At 37.0% G+C, this 21,517-nt stretch overlaps 1 protein-coding gene across 14 annotated transcripts in view; it reads right to left on the bottom strand.

Annotated features, from left to right (window-relative positions):
* The window catches only part of MEF2C (myocyte enhancer factor 2C), a 135,524-nt gene that overhangs the window by 18,804 nt on the left and 95,203 nt on the right, over positions 1-21,517 (bottom strand). For 10 of the 14 annotated variants that reach the window (XM_048932326.1, XM_048932328.1, XM_048932329.1 and 7 more), the window contains 3 exons: positions 18,031-18,174; positions 10,827-11,013; positions 9,986-10,033 (listed from right to left, as the gene is read on the bottom strand). In XM_048932326.1, the coding sequence (XP_048788283.1) occupies positions 9,986-10,033; positions 10,827-11,013; positions 18,031-18,174 (379 nt within the window). Of the gene's footprint in view, positions 1-9,985; positions 10,034-10,826; positions 11,014-17,831; positions 17,970-18,030; positions 18,175-21,517 lie in introns of all 14 variants that reach the window. The other 4 variants (XM_048932332.1, XM_048932334.1, XM_048932337.1 and 1 more) reach the window with 2 other exon arrangements.

Raw genomic sequence — 21,517 nt, 5'->3', positions numbered from 1 at the left:
GCCCTCCTCTGGACCCTTTCCAAAATCTCAATGTCTTTCTTGTATTATTTCTTCTATTATTTCAAAGATACAAAAATATAATGAATGAACAAAACGTCTGTCTCAGTCTCAGAAGTAGTAAGAGCAAGACTCACAATCATCTTTCTTTCACTTACTTTAAAGCATTTCGCTCACTGTATGGGTTGATCTTTGGGTACCTGGAATGCATACCCCCATTAATTTTAATAAGAGCCTTCAGATTTTTTAACTGTTTTTAATAAATATTGATGGTAATTTCAAGTTCTCAACAATCATTTGCTCTTACACACAAAAATTATCATAATTATTGCACTAAGAATATTCACTTTGCAGGAATATTTGCCTTCCATCTCATGGAGGATACCTGTTTCTTGGTGGGTTATGCTAAATATGTACATTACATATATGACACTGTTGTCCACCAAGCTTCTCAGAAGAAATCTTAAATTTAGAATGAATCTACATAAATACGAGATTTGGTTAGGATAGGATTTAGTTTGGACTTTAAAATGTAAAAAGATAAATAAAAAAAGTAAAAAGAATCAATGCAGTAATAGGCATTTTGCTAATTTTAAATTCAGTTGTGCACTCTTCACTTGGCTTTATTTTCCTCTTCTTAGAAGAATGGTAATTGCACCTAACAGTATTTGAAAGGCAAGGAACAAGTTCCTTTTCTCTTTTTACATCTTATGTGTATAATTTCTTAACTCACACACACTGTTGGAACAGGCTATTATTTAGCACTCTAACAAAAATGATACCAACACTAATGCACTTATGCCAGGAAGCTGCACTGATTATTCACCTACACATAATTTTTTAGAAGATAACTTGAAGGTTCTGAAGTGTTGTGTGCTACTCATGTCACAGTACAAGATTTTTACTAGCAGGAAGTGGCAGAAGGAAACCAATATGCAGACAAGCTCACCCAGAAAAAAAGAAAATTTTTACAGTAAAGTAGTTCTCCATTCCCACAACATTACTTTACTGTACCTTCTTAATGGAATTACTGGGAGTGAACTGAGACAAATGCAGCTTACAAAACATACTTCCATGCACCTTTTGCCACAGCTCTGGATGCCCTGCACCTGGCTGGCACCTTAGGAACCTTGTCCTCATCCCCCATCCCCAGCTCCCTGTCCCCGCAATGCTGTGGAAGCATGCTTGCCATCATAAAGGATATGAAAACCAACTGCTTCTCTTTGTATCTCCATACTGACTACTGCCAGCCACCTTATGTGGATGAAGCAGTCAGAATTAATTTCTAACCCTGGCACAAGTGCCATCTAAAATTTGAAACACGCATACAATCCAGTCTGCTTAGAGTATTTGCAGGTGCTCACAAATACTACTGAAAAGGACACGTGTATCCCCTCCTGCAGCAAGTAGGCTCAGATTTCCTTCAGGATAGCGAGCTTCCCTTCAGGAAGCTGACAGTAATAAGAGAGCCTTGACACTACAGAAAACGCTGCAAATCACATCTCTGGAAATCTAGGGCCATCAGTCCTGAACAGAAGAAACCTGAGATACTTTTTCAGCCAAATGGAGAGATAGATGGGTTTATTTACATGCAGGATGAAAGACCATGAGAACAGCGTTCTGAGCACTAAATTTCATGCAAATATTTTACTGCTTGGCCAAGTGTGTAGCTAAGTACACTGCAAACCAACCTGATCTCTAATGCTGAGGTGATGTTTTGTTGTTATATTAAGATCCATATTTGAATGTTTCTAAAGAAGCTCTCACACTAAATATTCTGCCACTTCAGCCTATGCTAGTAGTTGACACCTTAATGTGGTACATGCAAAGATGGCACCTGGCTACAGGATTAGCCTGTGGCTGCCTGTATAGGAGCAAGCAGCCTTTCAAAACATTTCTTACTGCAGTGAAGCTTCCCAAGATGCAGGCAGATATATCAGCACAGTTCTGGACTTCCTCCTTGCAGTCTCTGGAACAGGGGTGTCTATATGGCATGAGCAGCAAAGATCTGTTTCAAGATCTGCGTAAACTGGGAAGGAGGAAGAGTGCTCTGCCTTCGTCAGGCTGACACAATTGTGTTTAGTCCTTTCTGCTTCCTCAACACAAAAGGAAAGCAATAGGCAGCCCAGCTCCAGATCCTGCTTGTGTTTTTTGATTTTGAAGTATTGTCAATACGCTTAATATTAGCTTCAGTGTAAAGTTCTATATTTCCTATATCTTTACCTCCAATTGTATTGTTTTACTTATTTCCAGTTTCACAATACAGTTTTGTTCAAATGAAGTTAATTGTCAGCATCCACGGTTATGTTGAAAAACAAGTTTTTCACATAATCTTGTTTATCTTGAATCTTCATATAAACAGAGAACTACTGGATAGAGACCAGAGGCAGGCTACAAAGATGATTTGGGGCCTGGAGTATCACCTTTATGAGGGAAGGCTGAGAGACCTGGGACTGTTGAGCCTGGAGAAGAGAAGGCTGAGAGGAGATCTCATCAGTGCTTACAAACACCTAACTGATGACAGTCAAGAGGATGGGACCAGTGAGAGGACTAGGGGTAACAGACAGAAATTGGAACACAGGAAACACTTTTCTGTGAGGGAAACAGAACACCAGAACAGGCTGCCCAAGGAAGTTGTGGAGTCTCTACGGCAATATTCAAGACACGCCTGGATGCCTTCCTTTGTAACTTACTGTAGGCAACCTACTCTAGCAGGGAGCTGGACTGGACAATCTCCAGAGGTTCCTTCTGACTCCTGTGACTCTGTGACTCTGTGTGATAAGCAGCATAGTAGCTAAGCAGTGAATTTTAAGAGGAAAACACTTAAGAAAATCACAGAGTGCTCAGTTTTGTGCATTATAAAGACTACGCTTTCTGTAGTTCAAGAAGGTGGGAACTGCTTAATGAACATCAGGGCAATATTACTGTGTTTTTTAAGACCAAACAAGACTTAGGGACCAGACAGCCACTTGAAAGTGTATTGCCATGGTGAAAGAGCTAGCCTACCTCTGCCTCTGGCACATTTTCTGAAAGTCTTGCACTAAGTGGCACAGACTTGATCACACAATACATGCAAGATGGACAAATGATATATGGACCTAACCTGTCTGAGATAACCTGCACTTAGGATAATAGCTTAATCCTTAGTTCATAAAAAAAATATGTTTTACACTAAGCTGAAAAAATGATCCATTCTACTTCTGCCTAAGCAGAAATACACAATTACCAGTTTTTTGTTTTGTTTTGTTTTGTTTTTAATGTGAGGTGTTCTAGTTTGAGAAGAAAGGGAAGAACAAACTTATGCAAGAGGTAAAACCACACTGCTGGAAAATAATGTATTTTCTAACAATACATAGGAAAAATACATGAGCCTGGGAAGAGCAGAGGAGTTCACTCCTCCTGACTGCTTGCATGAGAGCAATTGACACACTGCTTGCTTGTGAAAAATCATTTGCTTATGATGAGCCCCTTGTTTTTTTGGGCATTTGAAATAAATTATAATTTCACAGGAAATGCTTTTTTAAATAAGAAGTATTTCAGGACAACAGAAATACCAATTTTAAAAAGAGTACATAATTTAAAAGTGTACTTTCTTGGTATCCCTAAGAAATTTTAGAAACTGATGTGTTTTTTTTTTTCTTTTCTTCTTAAGCATATAGCCACATGTTATATTGATTATTTTTGCTAATGGAAAATTACTGAAATATGATGAATGCATAGTTTAAAATGTCAGAAAAATCCCAAAACTGTGTATTTTAAACACAAATGACACAGCCTTATTTTTCTAAATTTCCTATGTTGTTATTACAACCAATATACACACAAAAGGAAAGTGTTCTGCACACAGATAATACTGCTTGGATTTGTTCTGAAATTTAAGCAGATGCAAATAAAAGATCAGTAATTAACTGATCCCTGTCTCCTCTGGCATTTATTTCTCAGAAACTGTTCCAACTGTTATCAAGGGAAAAATCAGCTTGCCAGAGATTTGGAAAACAACTGGAATCTATGGCTCAAATATCTTAATTGGGGAATCATGTTAAAAGTTAAAGGGCAGAGGTCACATTAGCTTAATACCGCCAGGAACTTCTGCATGTGGCCATGGTCCCAGCTTCAGGAGGTTAAAAGCATTGCTTGCTTTACTTCTCAGAGCAATGGTGCTGCTGCATTTCAGATCCTAAAGGCATCAACTGCCTCTTTCAGGATAGACATGGAATCCAGATGTTTGTTGATGTGCAAAGCCTTTTTATATGATATGAATTGGAACAAGAATACGGATTGCAGTGTGCAACAGTAGATACTCTGATGTTCTAAAGAGCAAGAATGCACATACAAAATGCCATCAGCATAGAAATTCCTGTCTCATGGATGGAAAGCAAAAAAAAAAAAAAAAAAAAATTCCCACTGACTTCACAAGGAAAATGATTTTATCTAAAAATCCAAATCACTCTAGATGAATATTAGTTACTGCTTGTCATATAGGAAAAGAAGTCAATCATGCCTGTCTTTTAAGTCCCATTTATAAAAAATCACAGTTTGCATGACTCACTTAATTGTTCATTGCATGTGAACTTAGGGCTTTCTCCCTTTCAATCCTTTCAAGCTGTCTTTTTATAAATACAAATATTGAGACATTAATAATAGAGATGATGAGACAGAGAATAACTAAATAAATTACTAAGTCAACACTTACACAACCGATGGAAACAAAACACAGGCCAAATTTCCACATATTTTCAGTGACGTCTACTAAGAATGAGCTTACATGAACCTCTTTGGCAAGGTCATGTGAGCCAGCTGAAAATACACACATCTAACTTGTGCATTCAGCACTCTCTGCAATATTTTGTCTGACTTTTATGTGGATTGCACAACCATCCTTTCAAATTCACACTCAAAAGTTTCACTGTCATGAGTTTTACCTGTATGAAGAGAGTCTGAACAAGCTGTATTAAACAGATCAGTTGCCTAGGGCAGGAAAAGGACTTAGTTTTGTAAAGTCTTGTGTTGACTGATTACATGGACACAAAATTCATGTACTATTAGATTAACTGTTTCCTTCATAGTACATATTAGAGGATAAATTCCAGCGTTCTCACTGGGGAATCTCACATTTATCACCAATCTCATACTTGTAGGTACTTCCCGTAAGACACCAACTCTTAGACCAATACGGAACTGAAAAGAATCATGTATTCTCCTCATACAGAACAAAGGCAGGAAAAGCAACTGCTACTGGCATTCAGGGAGTGGAAAAAGGGAAAAGAAAAACCGTTATGCTTTTCATTTCTTATCCCCCTCCATGATTTTAAGCCAACCTGTCAATTTGTGATTTCTTATTGTTTGGGTTTGGCACTATTGCATCATGAACTCTGTTATGAATGACTGCATGTCCTTTCTTTTGGACTGCACACTTCCTTGAACAGGAACTGTTTACTATACTTTTGTACCACATCTTGCCCAATCCTTAGGTGAGAGGTTTGTGGGCAACTGCACTTACTGAGCTAGAATGGAAGGTTTGTGACTGTCATGTTCTCCTCAGCAGACCCAGTACCAACAGGTCGCCTGTAAATTGCAGCTTGGAAATAATAGTTCAAAGCTCACTTGTTTGTTTAACTTATTCCACATTTATACTTAAGAATTATCTTCTCTTGCCTATGCCAAGCATGATTTCAGAGTGCAGTAGAGAATATTTAAGTAACTCTTCAAATTTTCATTTTTTTAGTACTAGTTTGCTTATTTATATTTAAGACTTCAAAAGACACAAATGGAATTAGGTGCCTTTGAAAACCCTTTTCTTTCTTTCTTTCTTTCTTTCTTTCTTTCTTTCTTTCTTTCTTTCTTTCTTTCTTTCTTTCTTTCTTTCTTTCTTTCTTTCTTTCTTTCTTTCTTTCTTTCTTTCTTTCTTTCTTTCTTTCTTTTTCTTTTTCTTTTTCTTTTTCTTTTTCTTTTCTTTCTTCCTTTCTTACTTACTTTCCTTTATTAGAATTGGTACTGCTTCTACTGCTTCTAGGTTTATTTGGACAGATAGTTATTTCTTTTTAGTAAATCATTGATTTTTTTCTTTTTTTTGAGATGATACCACCCAGATTGCGTCTCTCCCGAGGGCGTGGAAATTAAAAAATAAAGAAAAAACTGTTGCATATTTGACTTGCAATACTAGTAGAATATATAATAAGCTCACCCAGAGCCCAGTCAAGAGAAGAATCTGCAGAAAAGCACTGGCAAATTATAACATTGGAAAGTAAATCTAAGACCCCGAGCTCTCAGCAGATGTGAAGACAACTGCTAGCTCGTGCTCCATTTTGAGAAGGATATGTCTAGCTGCTGAATTTATTCGTGAATATGGGTTTCAGTTATTGGAAATACCCAGGATGAATGATCAAAAATGCACTGCTGATCTTTTCTGTGTCTAATGATTCTAAAGAACAGAATTAAAGTTAGCTTAAGGATGTATGAGTTACAGAGAACAAGCACTCGACACACTGACAGCATTTTCAGACCCTCAAGTACTTCTGAATAACTTGCTTCTTTAATATTAATGCCAAGATGGAGGCTGTAAAGAAACTGAATAGCAAAACAAATTAAAGAAAGCAAATAAAAAATTAAATCTAGTAAAATCTAGTAAAATCTGCATAATAAACACAATAGATTTAAAACTTTATATATATATATATATATATATATATATATATATATATTTAATGTTGATTTTATTATTTATAGTGGTTTAAAATTTAAAGAAATTTTGCTGACCTAACTGGACCTTATTCTGTTCAGAAAAAAACTTAATTATAAAATAAAAAATATCATAATCTGAAAACCATAGTAAAAAAAGTATATCTTCATCTGAAATACAGTGAGTTTAAAGACCAAAAGCTTAAAACACAGAAAGAAAAAAAGACTTTCTCCAATACAGATCTATTTTGATTTTAAAACTGTTGATTATTTTGAAGTTTAAATCTTTTATCAGTACTCTAGATAAATACTGAATTACTGTATAAAATTTGAGTACAGATTGTTTGCAGAGCTAAAACTTCAATTTTATAGTTGTTGTTTATTTCTGGTGAAATTACTGTTGATTTAGTTGGTTTTATTATTGACTAAATCTGCTCCCCAAAATTAAGAAGAACTTCACACAGTCCATTAAGTAAACTGGTAACACGCCACTTCTTATTTTCTTGTTAGTTACGGCAAAAACCTGATGGATGTGACTCCAGAATGTAACTGTGATCCAGAAAACTGACTTGAGTCCAAAAAGTTCTTGTTCTTTCTTTCAGTCAAAAGCCTTTGGTTTGACTTTGCTGTAATTTAGCAAATACACTAAATGTGAAGTTCACTCCAATTTTTTGGCAGTTCCTACTATCACATGATAGAAATGATTCAATCAGGTTTTGGCTTAGAGTAAGCTTGCTTTAACAAACCTGAGATAACCTTGGTTTAAGTTAAATATACCACTGCTGGTATTTAGTTAAGCAGGATAATAAAGAAACAGTCACCTTTCTTATATTCTGGTAAGTCCCAAGGTAAATTGTAAATTATTTCAGGGTTATTACTTAAAATAATCAAACCCATCAAAATAATAGTTTTCAAAACACAGGCTCAACTAATCTTTTACCATCTGTGATGCTGCAGATATAATTTGTAATAATGTGATTTGTAAAAGTAGTGCAGAAACTGAGGCCTGGTGTTAGCAATCTAGAGTGGTTTCATTTTGTAGTGACAGAAATGAAACTGTATAGACTCCTCTTCATGGAGTATGTTATTTTGAATACATGCTATTTTTGGACACTGCAGAAAAATGCAAATTTATAATGTGCATGCTACCAGCTTCTAAGATGCCAATTAGAATAAAACACAGAGGTCTCTGTTTCTTTTGAGGAATGATGAACAAAGAGAACTTTTGATGTTCATTTTTCTGTCCCCTTAAGAGAGGGGGCTGTCCAAAATAGTGTCATTGTAGAATAAGGCAACTAAGACAGAGGATTTGACCTTATAGTGACCTTTCATCTTCCTTCAGCCCTGTATCAAATTCTTCCTCCTATTCTGCATCTAAGAGATCTGGAAAACACTTCTTTTATGGTGTTTAAAGTCTTATTGCCAGTTAAAGAGCAAAGACTATTCATACGATTAAATATTTACAATGCATTCCCAGCAATGCTCCCAATATATATGCCCCTCAAATCAAATGCCTACTCCTGAGTTAGATTGCTTGAGAGCTTAGTGCATATCATTTCATGCAGGAGATGCAAATTCTGAGTTAGTGAGAAATAAGCAATCCCTCTTACTATGCTTATATATGCTTTTAATATATTTTCAAGAAAATAATGTATTTAAAAAGAAAAAACATTTTAAGCTAGCATGTTGATATACAGATTTTATTAAACATGAAGATTATTTCACCAAATGCATGTGTTGATGAGCTTTTAGTTTAGTATGCGCCTCTTTTAGAAGAAGACATTGCTTTTGCTAATTGCTTTCCAACATCTTTTTAAAGAAACAGAGAAACCAGGAATGAGACAATGATATTTCTTAAAAAAACAGTAGAGGGAGCCCCTTAATAGGGCAATCAAATTATTATCTGACTTCCTCTGCTGTCACTCTTTAAATTCCTACTATACATGAGATAAAAAACAAACAAACAAAAAAACCAACAAAACAAAAGCAGACAAAATAAGAACCAGAACAAATATTTCTTTATCTTTTTCACGCAAAAGATAATTAACAAAACTATCATGCTTACTGTATTTTCTTTTTTTGTTGACAAAGGATACTAACACCTAAGTTCCCCTGGTTTGCTATACTACTGCTAAATTAATACAAAACGACCTCTCAAAGCATCAGCATGTGTTTAAAGCAGTCTTTTGATACACTGCAGTTTCCATTTTACTACAGAGGCATCACACAAACATCTGTTACTCATCTATGTGTGAAGATAAAAGGGGGTGGTCTAAAGCAGGATGATAAGAGCCAAGAAAAAAGAAGATTGCTATATCCAGAATTTCTATATAAGTCATTTTATAATAGAGGGTTAGAATCAGGAAATATATTGGCCTTGGTTTACGGTGCACAGAACTGATCTTTCAACTATTTTCCCCTACCGTTACGAAAGCAGTTAATTCAGTAACATGAAATATGCTCCATGTAAAAACTCCACTTATTTTCTTTAAACTTATGTGCTTACTTCTAAAATTGAAATGGAAATCTTGCCGTTGTCTTTTGTAATCTATATTTGTAATAATGCAACATCACTGACATTGTGAACAAACTACTGAGTTTACTCAGCAAATAGGACTGTGACAACGCTGCTTTGGTTATACCGACCTTAACAGTCCTTACAGCTCTCATTAGGTTCATAGGAACAGAATTAAAGGGGCTCATCTTTCTCTCTCGTGATTATATGGGACATCCTTTTCCCTGCCGTGTCCGAAAGTACTTAAGCACAAACGTAAAACTAAGTTGTTAGTTTTTGATTATTTAAGAGAATGCTAACAGATTTCAAAGATCAGAAGTGGTCTTAAACCTGGGCTTGTGCTAACAGATTTCAAAGATCAGAAGTGGTCTTAAACCTGGGCTTGAAATCAAATCTGTGCTCAGTAGATGAAAATTTAATGAGAAATTCAATAGTGAACTCAGTTCCACTAAGTCAAAGACAAAACTTCCTGTGACTTATAAACGGTCAAAGTTTCAGACACTGGCCTCAGTGGGAATCTCATCTGATCACCCAGTCCAGAGAACCTATAAGCTTCTATGGAAAGGATCTTGCAAAGAAAGATAGACACTTGTGTCCGTGGAATTTGCTGAACTACAAGATTTTCAACACTGAAGAAAACAAACTTTTTAAAGCACAATTACCAACCCTCCACTACCCAGCTGGGGAAAATAAACGAATATCTGATCTCCAATATGGAAGATATTTTAGGATTTAGCCTTTGGAGGAATTCCTCTCTTCAATTAGAAAAATAAATACAAGTTCTTTTCTCTTTACCTGCACTGGTGCCTGCACCGGTAGTGAGGTCCCCACCCATCAGGCCACCTAGAGGGTTGAAATACTACAAGTGAGTACAGTAAACTATAATAGGCAAACATTCAAAATGTTCTCTGACTTCAAATGACCCGCTCCGATATGCACTGCTGTTTCTCTCTCTGTATCTATGACTTCAGAGGGATTCAGATCACGCCCAGAGTCACAAAACAGAGTTTAGCTCAGATGCTATCAGATCTATTTGCATAGCTTTTTATTTTAATTTCTGCAGCTTTTCATTGAAAGTCATTCTAAGGATTTCACAAATTTCCCTTTGAACTTGGAAACCTCAAATGATTCTTTGAACCCAGTATTCTTAAGGATGTTGATGTTGCTCCAGTCAGGCACACTGAATTAACTGAATTCACCCTTATCCTGTTTAGTGATGAGCCCTCATCGTCACCAGACTGGAGCATTTAGGTTTCTTACTTCAACTTGTTTGCACTTTCCATGCATTGTCCCCTGCCCCTTTAAGTTTTATGGTGTAGAGACTTACTGCATGAATTAAGTAGACAAGCTGCCTTTTTATGAAACAGCAGATCGTCTTCCCTTTAATCTTTTATTGATTTCCCTTAATCTCAGTCGATATTCAACTCTTTTTAGAATGTTTTTGTTTGTTTGTTTTCTAAATTGGGAATAGAAACCAATTTGGCTCTTTTGATTCTTCAACGCAGCAATTTTGGACAAACTGTTATGACTACTAAAAACAGAGTTCTTGTTTCTAAGAGTACAGTTTAAAGTGACCTAAGGTGCACAGGCAGCCAATAAAAGAGAATTTAAGAAGACAGGACTGAACGGAGCCTACCTGTGTTACCTGCACTCGGAGGCCGATGTGTCACGCCAGGAGACATGCTATTTCTTTGCAAAGAAGGATGGGCCAGTGGCAAAAGATTGGGGTTTCCCAGTGAGCTGACTGGATTACTGTATACCAGGCTGCTGTGGTTGGACACTGGGATAGAAACTGGCATCTCAAAGTTTGGTGGTGGAACAGCCTGTACAAGTAAAAAGGGGAAACAAAGACAAGAATAGTACAGAAGCACAACAGCCTTCGAGTACAGTTACTTTATATTTAGTTCAAATATTTTGTAGCTGGTGATTAAAATATTCAAGCTCCCCCCAATTAACAGTCAAGTGAAGAGTTTCAAAGAATTACCAAGGCTTCTAAATGTGATTTTGTGATTTTTCACATCACAATTCCATCCTTCTTTAATGCAGCTTGCATGACCGCTTTGTAAGAAGATTTTCTAGGGTTTTTTTCCTCTTTCTTTTTCTCCTTCTTCTTCTCCTTCTTCTTCTTTTTTGTTCTTTTTCCTTTTTCCTCTTCTTTTTTTAAAAAATAATAAAACACTGCCTTATGAATCTAATTTTCTTTTTCTTTAATTCAGTGAAGTCGTTATTGTTCACTTGTGATATCTTAATCTAGTGTCACAGATGACTGCAAGATCAAAGATGGATGATTATGATGACTTCATTGCATGGAGAAAAATTAGAAGAGGTGGAATGCAAAAGGGAAAGCTTTTATTTCATCTTATGTTGCTTAAGCAAACAGAATGATCTTGAAATGTTAAAGCTACCAACACAGTAAATGATGTGTTTTTGTGTTTATATCTAAGCTTAGGAAGGGCTTAAAATAAAAAGTTCTACTTAGGCACAGGTATCAAATACAGGAACTTAAGAAATATAGAAATTATTTGGATTATTTTTGTTTTATCTTTGCATGCATGTCTATGTGTGTTTGGTGAAGTCTTTCCAAAACACTGTTGCCACTTTTGAAGGCAGCAGCCTTTCTCAAGCCTTTTCTCTATGAAGAATCCTTTTCAAAAATAAGCAAACTTATGAACTACTCCAATTCTATGTCTGATAGAGGGTATGAGGAGATAAAACGTGATTTTCAAAATGCTCTCAGAAAGCCAATCTCAGGCCTTCTTGGTTGATTTGTTGGAGTTTTCTTGGGTGAGGTTTCACTGAATTTCTTTAAAATCTTTGATTCTGGTATCACTCAAATGCACTAGGACTCCATGTTTAATTTACCTGTTTTTGTTTTGTTTTCAGTAATTAACTTTGGGTTTGTTTGTTTGTTTTAAAGGAGAGTTTTCTTAGGGTTACTTGACAGCATTTTAAATGTTAAAATACCTTAATGCAAACAAAGTACTCTTTAATTTGCCATTTGAAAATCTTGTCTTACTCAAGAGTCTTAATTCTTCAAGACTGTCTTTAAACCAGGCTTGTAACATCTTCAGAGAGAGGAGTTCACAGATTTTAATTTCATTACTGGCAGCTGATAATACTGATAAGTTTTCAAGGATCTGGTGAGAGAATGTTGAGAACTGGACATATAATCTGCTGTGTTAGGCAGCAGAGATACCCTGGTCTTGTGCCACCCACATGGATCTTCTCTGGCTGGTCAGATCTGTTGTCTGTGCCCTGAGTATTACAGCACTGGCCATCAGATTAATTTTATCCTTGCACTTGTATTTTTTGTTGTTGCTGTTTTCTTTTTGCACCCACCCACCTCCTTCTGGGGGCAGATATAATTTGCTCTAAATATATAACAATCATTTTGCTTAACCACAGAAACACACATAAAGATTTTAGTACAGAGCATGATGCGAAGGATACGTTACACAAATGCTCTGGGACTTATTTCAAGGTGTTAATTTAGCTCTGAAACCCACTTTGTGGCCTGTGGCCTGGTTTTGTGAGACGGCTTCTCTTTTCCATAATGGCCAAGATCAGTTAGGGCACCTGGGTGGAAAGACTTGCCAACATGACTCCTCAGACAAATTCCTTCTCTTTGTACAAGTAGCTGAGGTGCACCTCAATGGCCATGTTTTAGAAAAGCTGATGGATTTAAGTAGAGGCGTGTAGGGAAGGATAAGTATAATGAGAATCTCACTCATTATATGTAAAACTATACCTGCTACTAGGTCTACGTGGAGATCCTGAAACCTACTGTTTGTTACTTGAATAGGAAAAAGAGAAGAAAATGACTACACATTCAAAAATAATTATTTTAATTTAGGAGCAACCTTCTTTGCCTGCATACATCTTTTTGTTGATGTTCCACTCTTTGGCTGCATGTGTGGCTTGCATTTCAAAGGAAAATTTACAAAGCACATTGCTCAAGGGGTGTCAGTTTATGTCATTATAATGATTTTTGGCTCCCTAGAAACTGGCTTTGCATAATCTTAAATGTTCTATTAGTCTCTTATTTTTGAAGCAAAACATTATCTTCATTAGCTAGAAACTGATCTGGTAAGTTCCCAAATTTCACGTAAAAAAGAGCGGAAACTTGGGCCGCTCAGTTAAGAGTTGGTTCTGGAGCTCAAAGTTAGCTGCTGCTGCTGTTTTCTGCCTTTTCAAACAGATTTAACAATTGAATCCACACAAAGATGGACATCTTCACATCCAGTCCGATGTGAGACATGAATAAGACCACATGGAGCCTCTTGTAACATTCACTGCCGTGGTGATCTCTCTGTCTTGCTGCTTTGGGGACATAATCTGGCTTCCAGTTCCGAAGGCTTTAAACAGTTCTTAGCTGCTTGAGTGCCATCCTATGCTATATAAAGTACCACTCACTGGGGATCACTTTGCTCTGTCCTCTTCATTGCTGTCAGAAGATCTGTGAAATCTTCCCTTTGAGCCTAGGTAGATAGCTATTGGCTCTATTTTCCTAACTTGTTTTCTTGTTTTCCTTATCTTGACATATGTCCATCTATGCCAAGTAAAACCCTTCAACAAATGCAAATCACAAGACACTCAGTTTCTCATCAGGCTCATCTGTTTGTGTCTTTATTCTCTCTCTTCAATGTCTAAAACACTTCAAAATTTGGAATCTCCAGTTTTCTCCTCTGGTATAGAACAAAACAGCCCTGGACTTGTTTTCTCTTGTGGCTGCCACTATCACTAGTCATCACTTAGTCATACAAACATTTTGGAAACAGTTACTTAGCTTTCCTTTCGTCATTTTGAAAACATTTTTTTAAACTAGCTAAATTAAAAAAAAAAAAAAGAACAACCAACTATTATTTCTGTGTATGTAACGGCTTCATTTTTATCATTTTTTCTACTATCTGGATGTACTTACAATTGTTTATGGATATTACACAGGCAGTTCTATCAGTGCAAGGTCAGTTAGCTCTATCCTCCTTCACACTGCAACACACAGTAGTCTATGATATAGTGACTTTTTTTCTTACCAGTAGCCAAAGGTTAGAGAAGGAATGTGGTTTGGATAAGCACAAGTTCTAAGTAGTAAGTGTCTAGTTGCAGTTTTCCTCTAGTTTCTCAAATTTTGTTGTAGTCTCGTATGTCCTCCAAGAACTGCATCCTATTATAGATTCCCCAGTCATTCTTGGTAAGTCACAGGGCATATCTATTCCAGTGAGGCCTGATGGATATTAAAGCTTATGATGCACTTGCGTAATATCTATATTAGTAAATTAAATGTGCCTAGGAACTAAGGCCATCTGAGGCCACAGGGCAGTACACGTCCACATTATTAAACTTTCTCAACCTCAAAAACATCATGGCTACATACAAACTGACAATTGGGAATTGTTCCTGGCCTGGGCTAACTACCAAATAGAGCTAAGAATCAGTCTGGAAGAGCAGTATTTGGCCTGTGCCAGAAGAATGCCAGGAACTGTCAAACAATCCACTCTGAGGCAGAGATAAGTGTCTTAGAGTGCTCTTTGTTGTTCATTTACTAACACAGGCATGGCTTTGCCCTTAACATGTATGCAGCTTGTCACATCCTGCTTCTTTTTTTTTTCCACTGTCTTTTCTCCTTTGAACAAAATTGTTAAAGAGAGCAGACTGCTCACTTGAAAGGGAAGTGCCTGCCTGCACTATGTTAGATGTGAACTCCACAAGCTAAGTGTGTTGGGCAAAGCAAAATGTTGGATACTCATAACCCTTGAAAATTAATGGGCCAAATATTCTGTGCTAAATAATGCCTTTTCCCTCTCCCATGTTCAACTGGACTTGCATTTATTTAGAGGCAGAAACATTTACAGCCCACTTCTAGGAGACTATTTCTGTCTCCTCTGCTATCATCACTCATGAAAACTACAAATAAGTGTGTAATTATTATCAGATGTTTTAGAACAATATAAATGCTTTTCCCCAGAAAATTATCTGAGGAAACATTATTGGCCTTTGCTGTTAGGAGGGAAAGCCAATTTTATTTTCATTTGGCAACAGCTTTGGTCTCTTAGAAGACCAGGCAGAGGCAGCGAATTGTTCTATATATTTTGTAAATAATGATTTAATGACATGACTTGTTGACTTTTCATTCAGTTTTGCTTTCTTCCTCCCAACTTTCTTGGTCAGTTTTAATAATCACAAGTAAATGAATGTAATTGCTCTGACTTTCCTGAAGTTACACTGAATTGTACAGTTAAAGTTGGTGTCCTTTAAACGCAAATTTCAGTTATGTACAAACTTTGAACTCCATTCTGCCCACTGGATCTCGATTAATGCTAAGAAAAGGAGATCCTGTTGCACTGGGGACATTGCCTACTGGTTCCTCTTGTGGTAAGCAGTTTGATGGAGCACACAGGCCTTGAGGTATATGCGAAGTATCCAGGGAAGGTATATTCTGTCTCATATGAAGAAAAATACTTTTTTTCTTTGAAGAAAGAAATAATAGCATTTTTCATTTCTGTATCTCTGAAGCATTCATGAATCCATTTCATGAAAAAATAAAGCATTGCACCTTGTTACATCCCAGTAACGTAGGAAGATAAACTATATTCAAAATCCAGCCTAGGAAACCAATGCAATCAGCAAGTTAAGAGCCAAGCCACGATTTTATTTGACATCAAATAGTTAGATTTAATGAAAACAGCTAGAAAGATATTTCCTTTTTTTTTTTTTTTTTTTTTTTTTTTTTTTTTTTTTTGGAGGATCAATGTGATGTACAATGTATATTGACTGCATTGCTTCTAATTCCTTGAACTTTCTCAGTTTTCTAGAAAAGGTGATTTTCCCAAATACTTAGAAGGCAAGAATGGTGTTAAAATTCACTGTCAACTAGAAATGAGTTTTCTTACAAGGTGCTCTTTTTCATATCTTAGATTTTAATAGTAATATTCATTGCTTTGTCTCAAGAAAAGAGAAAATGCATGAGAGAAACAGAAGACCTCAAGAGCCATCTCAAAACATATTCAAAGATTGAAAGGTAACTTGGTTGTATCCTATCTGATTGAAAATGTTGTCACTTTGATTTGAAAAAGCATAGGTCATCCTTGAAAAAAGAAAGAAATGATGATTGCTAAGATTTTGATGTGAAAAAGGGTGAAGCATATAAGCTTATAACAGTCAATCTAAATGTTGCAATCACTGTTTGTCAAACTGAGTTCCATCCTGAGAAATCAAACTCATGGTGACAGCTATGACAACTCTTTTGTGGAGAAAAATACCTATAGCAGTGTAGCAAATAAAAAGCGAGGCAAGAAGATTAAATGTATATTTATACCTCCCTGATATTTCATGTACATTTTGGGATTTCGTAGCCAGTCATTCCAAATGCTCAGTTGTCACATCTGGTGCCATTCTGGCCTCCATGAAAAATCTTATTTATTTATTTATTTATTCATTCATTTATTCTTTTTTTTTTTCCAAAGATGTATTTGCCATGATGTGGGAACTTCACCAGATTCTAGTTAGCTAGAGTGAAAATTTTTTACATTGAGAATTAATGGAAAAAAAATGTACACTGCGTGAAATAGAATCAGAACATCCCTAAGATGTGTCTTCAGCTTAACTATCACATTTTGTATGCACAATTGAGCAGCATAACGGGTATGACTTCGTCATTTTGAGTGAGAAGACATCCTCTCTGTGAGTTAAACATCCAACTTTCACATGGGAATAAACAGTGAATACACGCAAATAATCTTTTCTAAAAGAATGCAGTTAACAATGTAAATTCAGATGCTTTTTGGACCAAGGTAATTCTTTGGATTGCTCATCCTTCCACACAGAAGGGCCAAATATAACCTTCACAACCCCCACATTTTTTTGTCAGTTTTATAAATTTTCTATTAAACATAATCACAAGTTTTTTTCCCCTGTATGTCTTGTGCAAACAAAATAGCACATGCAGAGTTATTTCTCTTAGATATCTGGCAAGGCATATGACTGAAGGTTAGAAATTTTGACTTGGTTAAAACAAAATTTAGCTCATGTTAAAGCATTAAGTAAATGCTGATGAGGTCAAAGCAAATTCTCTGACAAAGCTGTAAAATCACCCCAACACACAAACATGTCTGAATCCTACCATTAGGCTCTCATGCAGTCTGTTTTTCTGCAGCGAGCAAATAGCTGTAACCCTTCAGTGCTGCAACTGAGTTTGGCAGGGACATTTGAGAACCGAAGTGACACGCACAGAATGTAGTAATTGCTATGTATAAAGGAATTTCAGTTCTACATCATTTTTTTCTATATCACCACAGAAAGTATTCTGTGGGTTTGTTAGCCTGTCCACAAAGAAATATTTCCATCGTTACATTTTAGGTATAATTTGTGCAAGTAGTGTGGTAAAACAGTTCTGTAAACCAAGTGAATATAATGCATATATATATATTTCACTTCCTTCTGCAGGTTTCACCTATAGGCTCTGTCTACATCAGAGGTAGAGACTTGGAGGAAAAGTACATTGTGTGAAATTTCCTGACCATAGTTGGGCTATTAAAGCCTATTTCCAGCTGAAATGTTTTCTTTAAGAAGCCAGAACTGAAAGGGTTATGGTTTGTTACTGCAGCAGTTATCAGCAGACAGCCATCTAACCTTTGGTACTTACAGGTATTTTATGGCTCTTGATCATATTATCAAATTCTTCATTAATTTTTTTGTATTTTTCTTCAGTGCGTGGGGTGAGAGCGTAAGAGGAGTCAGGATCGGGGCTTTCACAACCTTTGTTTTCTTTCTTGTTCAATGCCTGCCAGGTTCAGAGAAATATCAAAAGGTAAAAAAAATGAAAAGGAACTCAGAGTACTTACACACAATCTTTGTCTGCTGATCATTAGATCAATATCTTCATTAATTTTCCTGTACTTGTCCTCAGACTCAGGGCTGTGACCTACTGAATCGTCTGCATCGGGGTCTGGACTGTCACAGCCATTAAGTCCTTTCTTTCTCAATGTCTGAAATACACAATTTGGAAAGTTCAATCCTTTACACAGGCTGCAAGAAAGACTCAGCAGTGTTAGAGTAATACAAACTGCCCAGAGGTGGAATGCTTTTACATTCTAATTTAGGGACAGAAACTGCTGACATACCCACTGCAATGATGCCACATGCCTTGCTATGAATGACAAGACAAGACTACACCTTGCTCTGAAAGAATCTCCTTACTCTGAAATTGGAATCAGTCAATAGAGAACAACACTAGCAGTCCAGCAAAGTGCTTGTGTTAATACACGTCGTTCCCACATCTGATTGCATTAAGAGGTTAAAATACCCACCCAGAAGACAATTCTAACATATTTATACATAGGAATTAACGGCAAAAGACATATACTGTTTAGAGTAGAATACTCTGGTGTTTCCTAGAAGGACAGATACAGGAGGAAGAAATGAAAGAAAAAAAAAGCTAACAAATTTAGCAATTCATGTCCTTCACTGTAGAAGGAGGAGCAACCGAATCAAATTCTTTAAGGAATGACATGAACTGCCATTCTAAGGTGCATGCTTTTGGTAGGACAAGAGTGGGGAGTAGGCTGTGAACATGACTGAAATACTGATTCAGAGCTCCTAGATATAGTGTTTACTTTTGCTGACTCCAGTTACAGTGCTACAGATGTACAATGCTGAATTTTAATGTACAGGAAAAATAACTGCTAGAACAGATGCTTAGTGAAAAGTCAAAACAGAAGAATCTCAGTTTCACCAGCTGAATTTAAGCCCTGGAACCACAAACAACAATGAACATCATCACAAAGAAAAATAACAGTGATCCAAAGCACAAAAATTAAATGAAATTAGTAGCTAACAATTTTAAATGGTTGCCTGGCCTTAAACAGACCTTAACTGGTCTACTAGTCACCCATTTTGTTAAGGTAGAAGGATATGAGAAAAAAGTCCTTGTAGACTATGATACAAGCAACAGTACACAAAGTCAATATTTGTAAGGTTTCCCAAACAGCTTGAAGAGTTCCTTGTTGAAAAACTCTTCAAAGGGTCCATTTGGCTGTCTACAGCCATTATCAGACCACTCACAGCTAAATTTCCCTTGCAGCCTGGCTGGAAGGCCTTACAACAGATAGACCCCATAAGTTCCTGTGTTACTAAGTAACTATGCTTATACTGTGTCATTAGTGTTTGTGCTAGTGATTAGCAATCAGCCTTAGATACCAGACTCTAACTGGTGTCTTTTTGCCTTCTTTTACCTGGCTGCCTCTGATCCGAGCTTTTTGTTCCTTTTGGAAAATCACATTTCTTAGCCATTTTCTCTATGGCAATGCCCAATTTAACAGTGTTGAATCTCTACAATTTCATACTACAAACTCATAGTTTGTACTGTTGTATTTGTATATAAAAAAATTAGACTTCGATTCTGTGTTTTATACAAGACTTGTGGATGGGCCCACCTTATCACTGCAGAGAAGTCATAAAGCTATTCTGTTTCTGGAGACATGACTTGAATCTTAGATTTTCATCAAGACAAAATAACAGCGCTCTGTCCTTTGAGATCAGAGCCTTCCAAACTCATGCTGTAGACCTCTCAAACACATTTTGGCAAATAAAGAAGGCTTGTTTAACGTAGATCTTTTCAAATTTCATATCTATACAAACTTCAGATCTAAGCCTAAGAGCCACTCCAGACTCACAGACAAAATTATACATCCATTTGAATAAAACCGTAAGAAAATGAGATGACTTGAATGAGTCTCTCCACTTCTCCACTCCCTCTTATCTCTCCTTTATGTTTCAGATATTTGATCCATGACAAAGTCATGAATAATATCTATTGCTAATAGACTGGAACAAGCCCATTGTAAAGAGGGCTTCTACAATCAACTGCTGTTTGATAGACTTAACAGATACAGTATGGTGCAGTAAAAGTGAAATTTCCCTTTTATATCTAAATAACTCACCTGTTTTATTTTCATAATCTGAGAAAGCAGGTGCAGTGAATTAGACTTGCTGCCATTACAGGCTTCAATCCCTACTTTAACTAGAAATTTCTTTATTAGGCTTATGTAGTCGGGAGACAGCCAGGAGGGTCTGTGTGAGCAGAGCCCAGCAGTGCCCAGCAGTGCCCCTGTGAACAGAGCAGCTCCAGCTGGTCCAACAGGGACCCAACGCTGCCAGAACTGAGTCACGAGCAAAGCTGGTTGTGTTCTGAGGGAGCAGAGGTAAGTGAGAGAAACACTACTGCATGACAGCAGCTGGAGAAGAGGGTTGAGCAACGGAAGAGAAGCAGCTGAGCAGGCGCCGAGCGCAGGGCGGGAGGAGGTGCTCCAGGTGCAAAATTCCCTGCAGTCCAGGAGGTGGAGCAGTGGATATGGCCTGCAGGAGGTACAGCCCACGGAGAAGCCCCTGCAGGAGCAGCCCTGGGCCAGCGCTGCAGCTGGGGAGAGCAGCCCATTGTGAGGCAGGTGGTCTTCTACCCAAAATTAGCTTTAGCTTTATCAGAGTAAAGGCAAATTTTGTGTGCAAATCCAGTGTGCCTGGCTGGTGCCTTGGCAGACATGGCTAATCCAGTTCATTAATCTGTGCCCTTCTCCCCAGCCAGCTCCCCTAAATTTTAGTAAGTTAAGTTTAGACAACAAAAATGTCCACAAGTGTGCTACACAGCTTCTAGCTTTGTAAGTGCTGGAACTAATGCCTGTTTCCCTATAAACTACAGTTTGGAGTAAAGTGCAATGTACAGAGAATTCTTGCAGCTGGATCTCTTGAGGATTCCCCTGCACCCTGCCCATTCTTCTATGGATCCTTTTTTTTCCCTCTGCACACTGGGACTCTTGCTGCAACCCTATCTTCAGCTGGGACACCTTCTAGGAATATCTCCATGATCTCTTTCTGCATAAGAACACAAAAATGTCATGAATGATGTTGAATTTCATAGTCCATAAGACCTCACCTTTTGTGCCAGATTTCCTTGGTACTGAATAAAGAATGAAAAGCTAATAAGGAAATGGACAGAAAAGCAGATGGATAGGCTGCATAGGCACGCACATACACACACACTCAAATTCACAGTCCTCTGGAGAGCAGAGAGCTTACTAGAAATGACATACTTATCCTCTGCAGCAAGGTACTGAGTGGTATTCAGGACAAATATAATGATCCTGGGCATCTTATTATCTCTAACTTTCCAATACTCAGGCTGTAATTTGGTCTGTTCTGCTGCACTGTGTTGCTTTACTCCCCACACTATTACCAAACTCATACCTCTCAGAAAAGTCCTTTACTTTTGTGCTTCAACACATTTGGTACTTGTTGGTACAACATAACTGTAAGTGACACGGACTGAAAGCTTAC

The sequence above is a fragment of the Lagopus muta genome, chromosome Z (assembly GCF_023343835.1).
Source record: "Lagopus muta isolate bLagMut1 chromosome Z, bLagMut1 primary, whole genome shotgun sequence".
Taxonomy (NCBI): domain Eukaryota; kingdom Metazoa; phylum Chordata; class Aves; order Galliformes; family Phasianidae; genus Lagopus; species Lagopus muta.
Note: the sequence above shows the minus strand (reverse complement) of the source record. Positions and strands in the feature narration are given on the sequence as shown.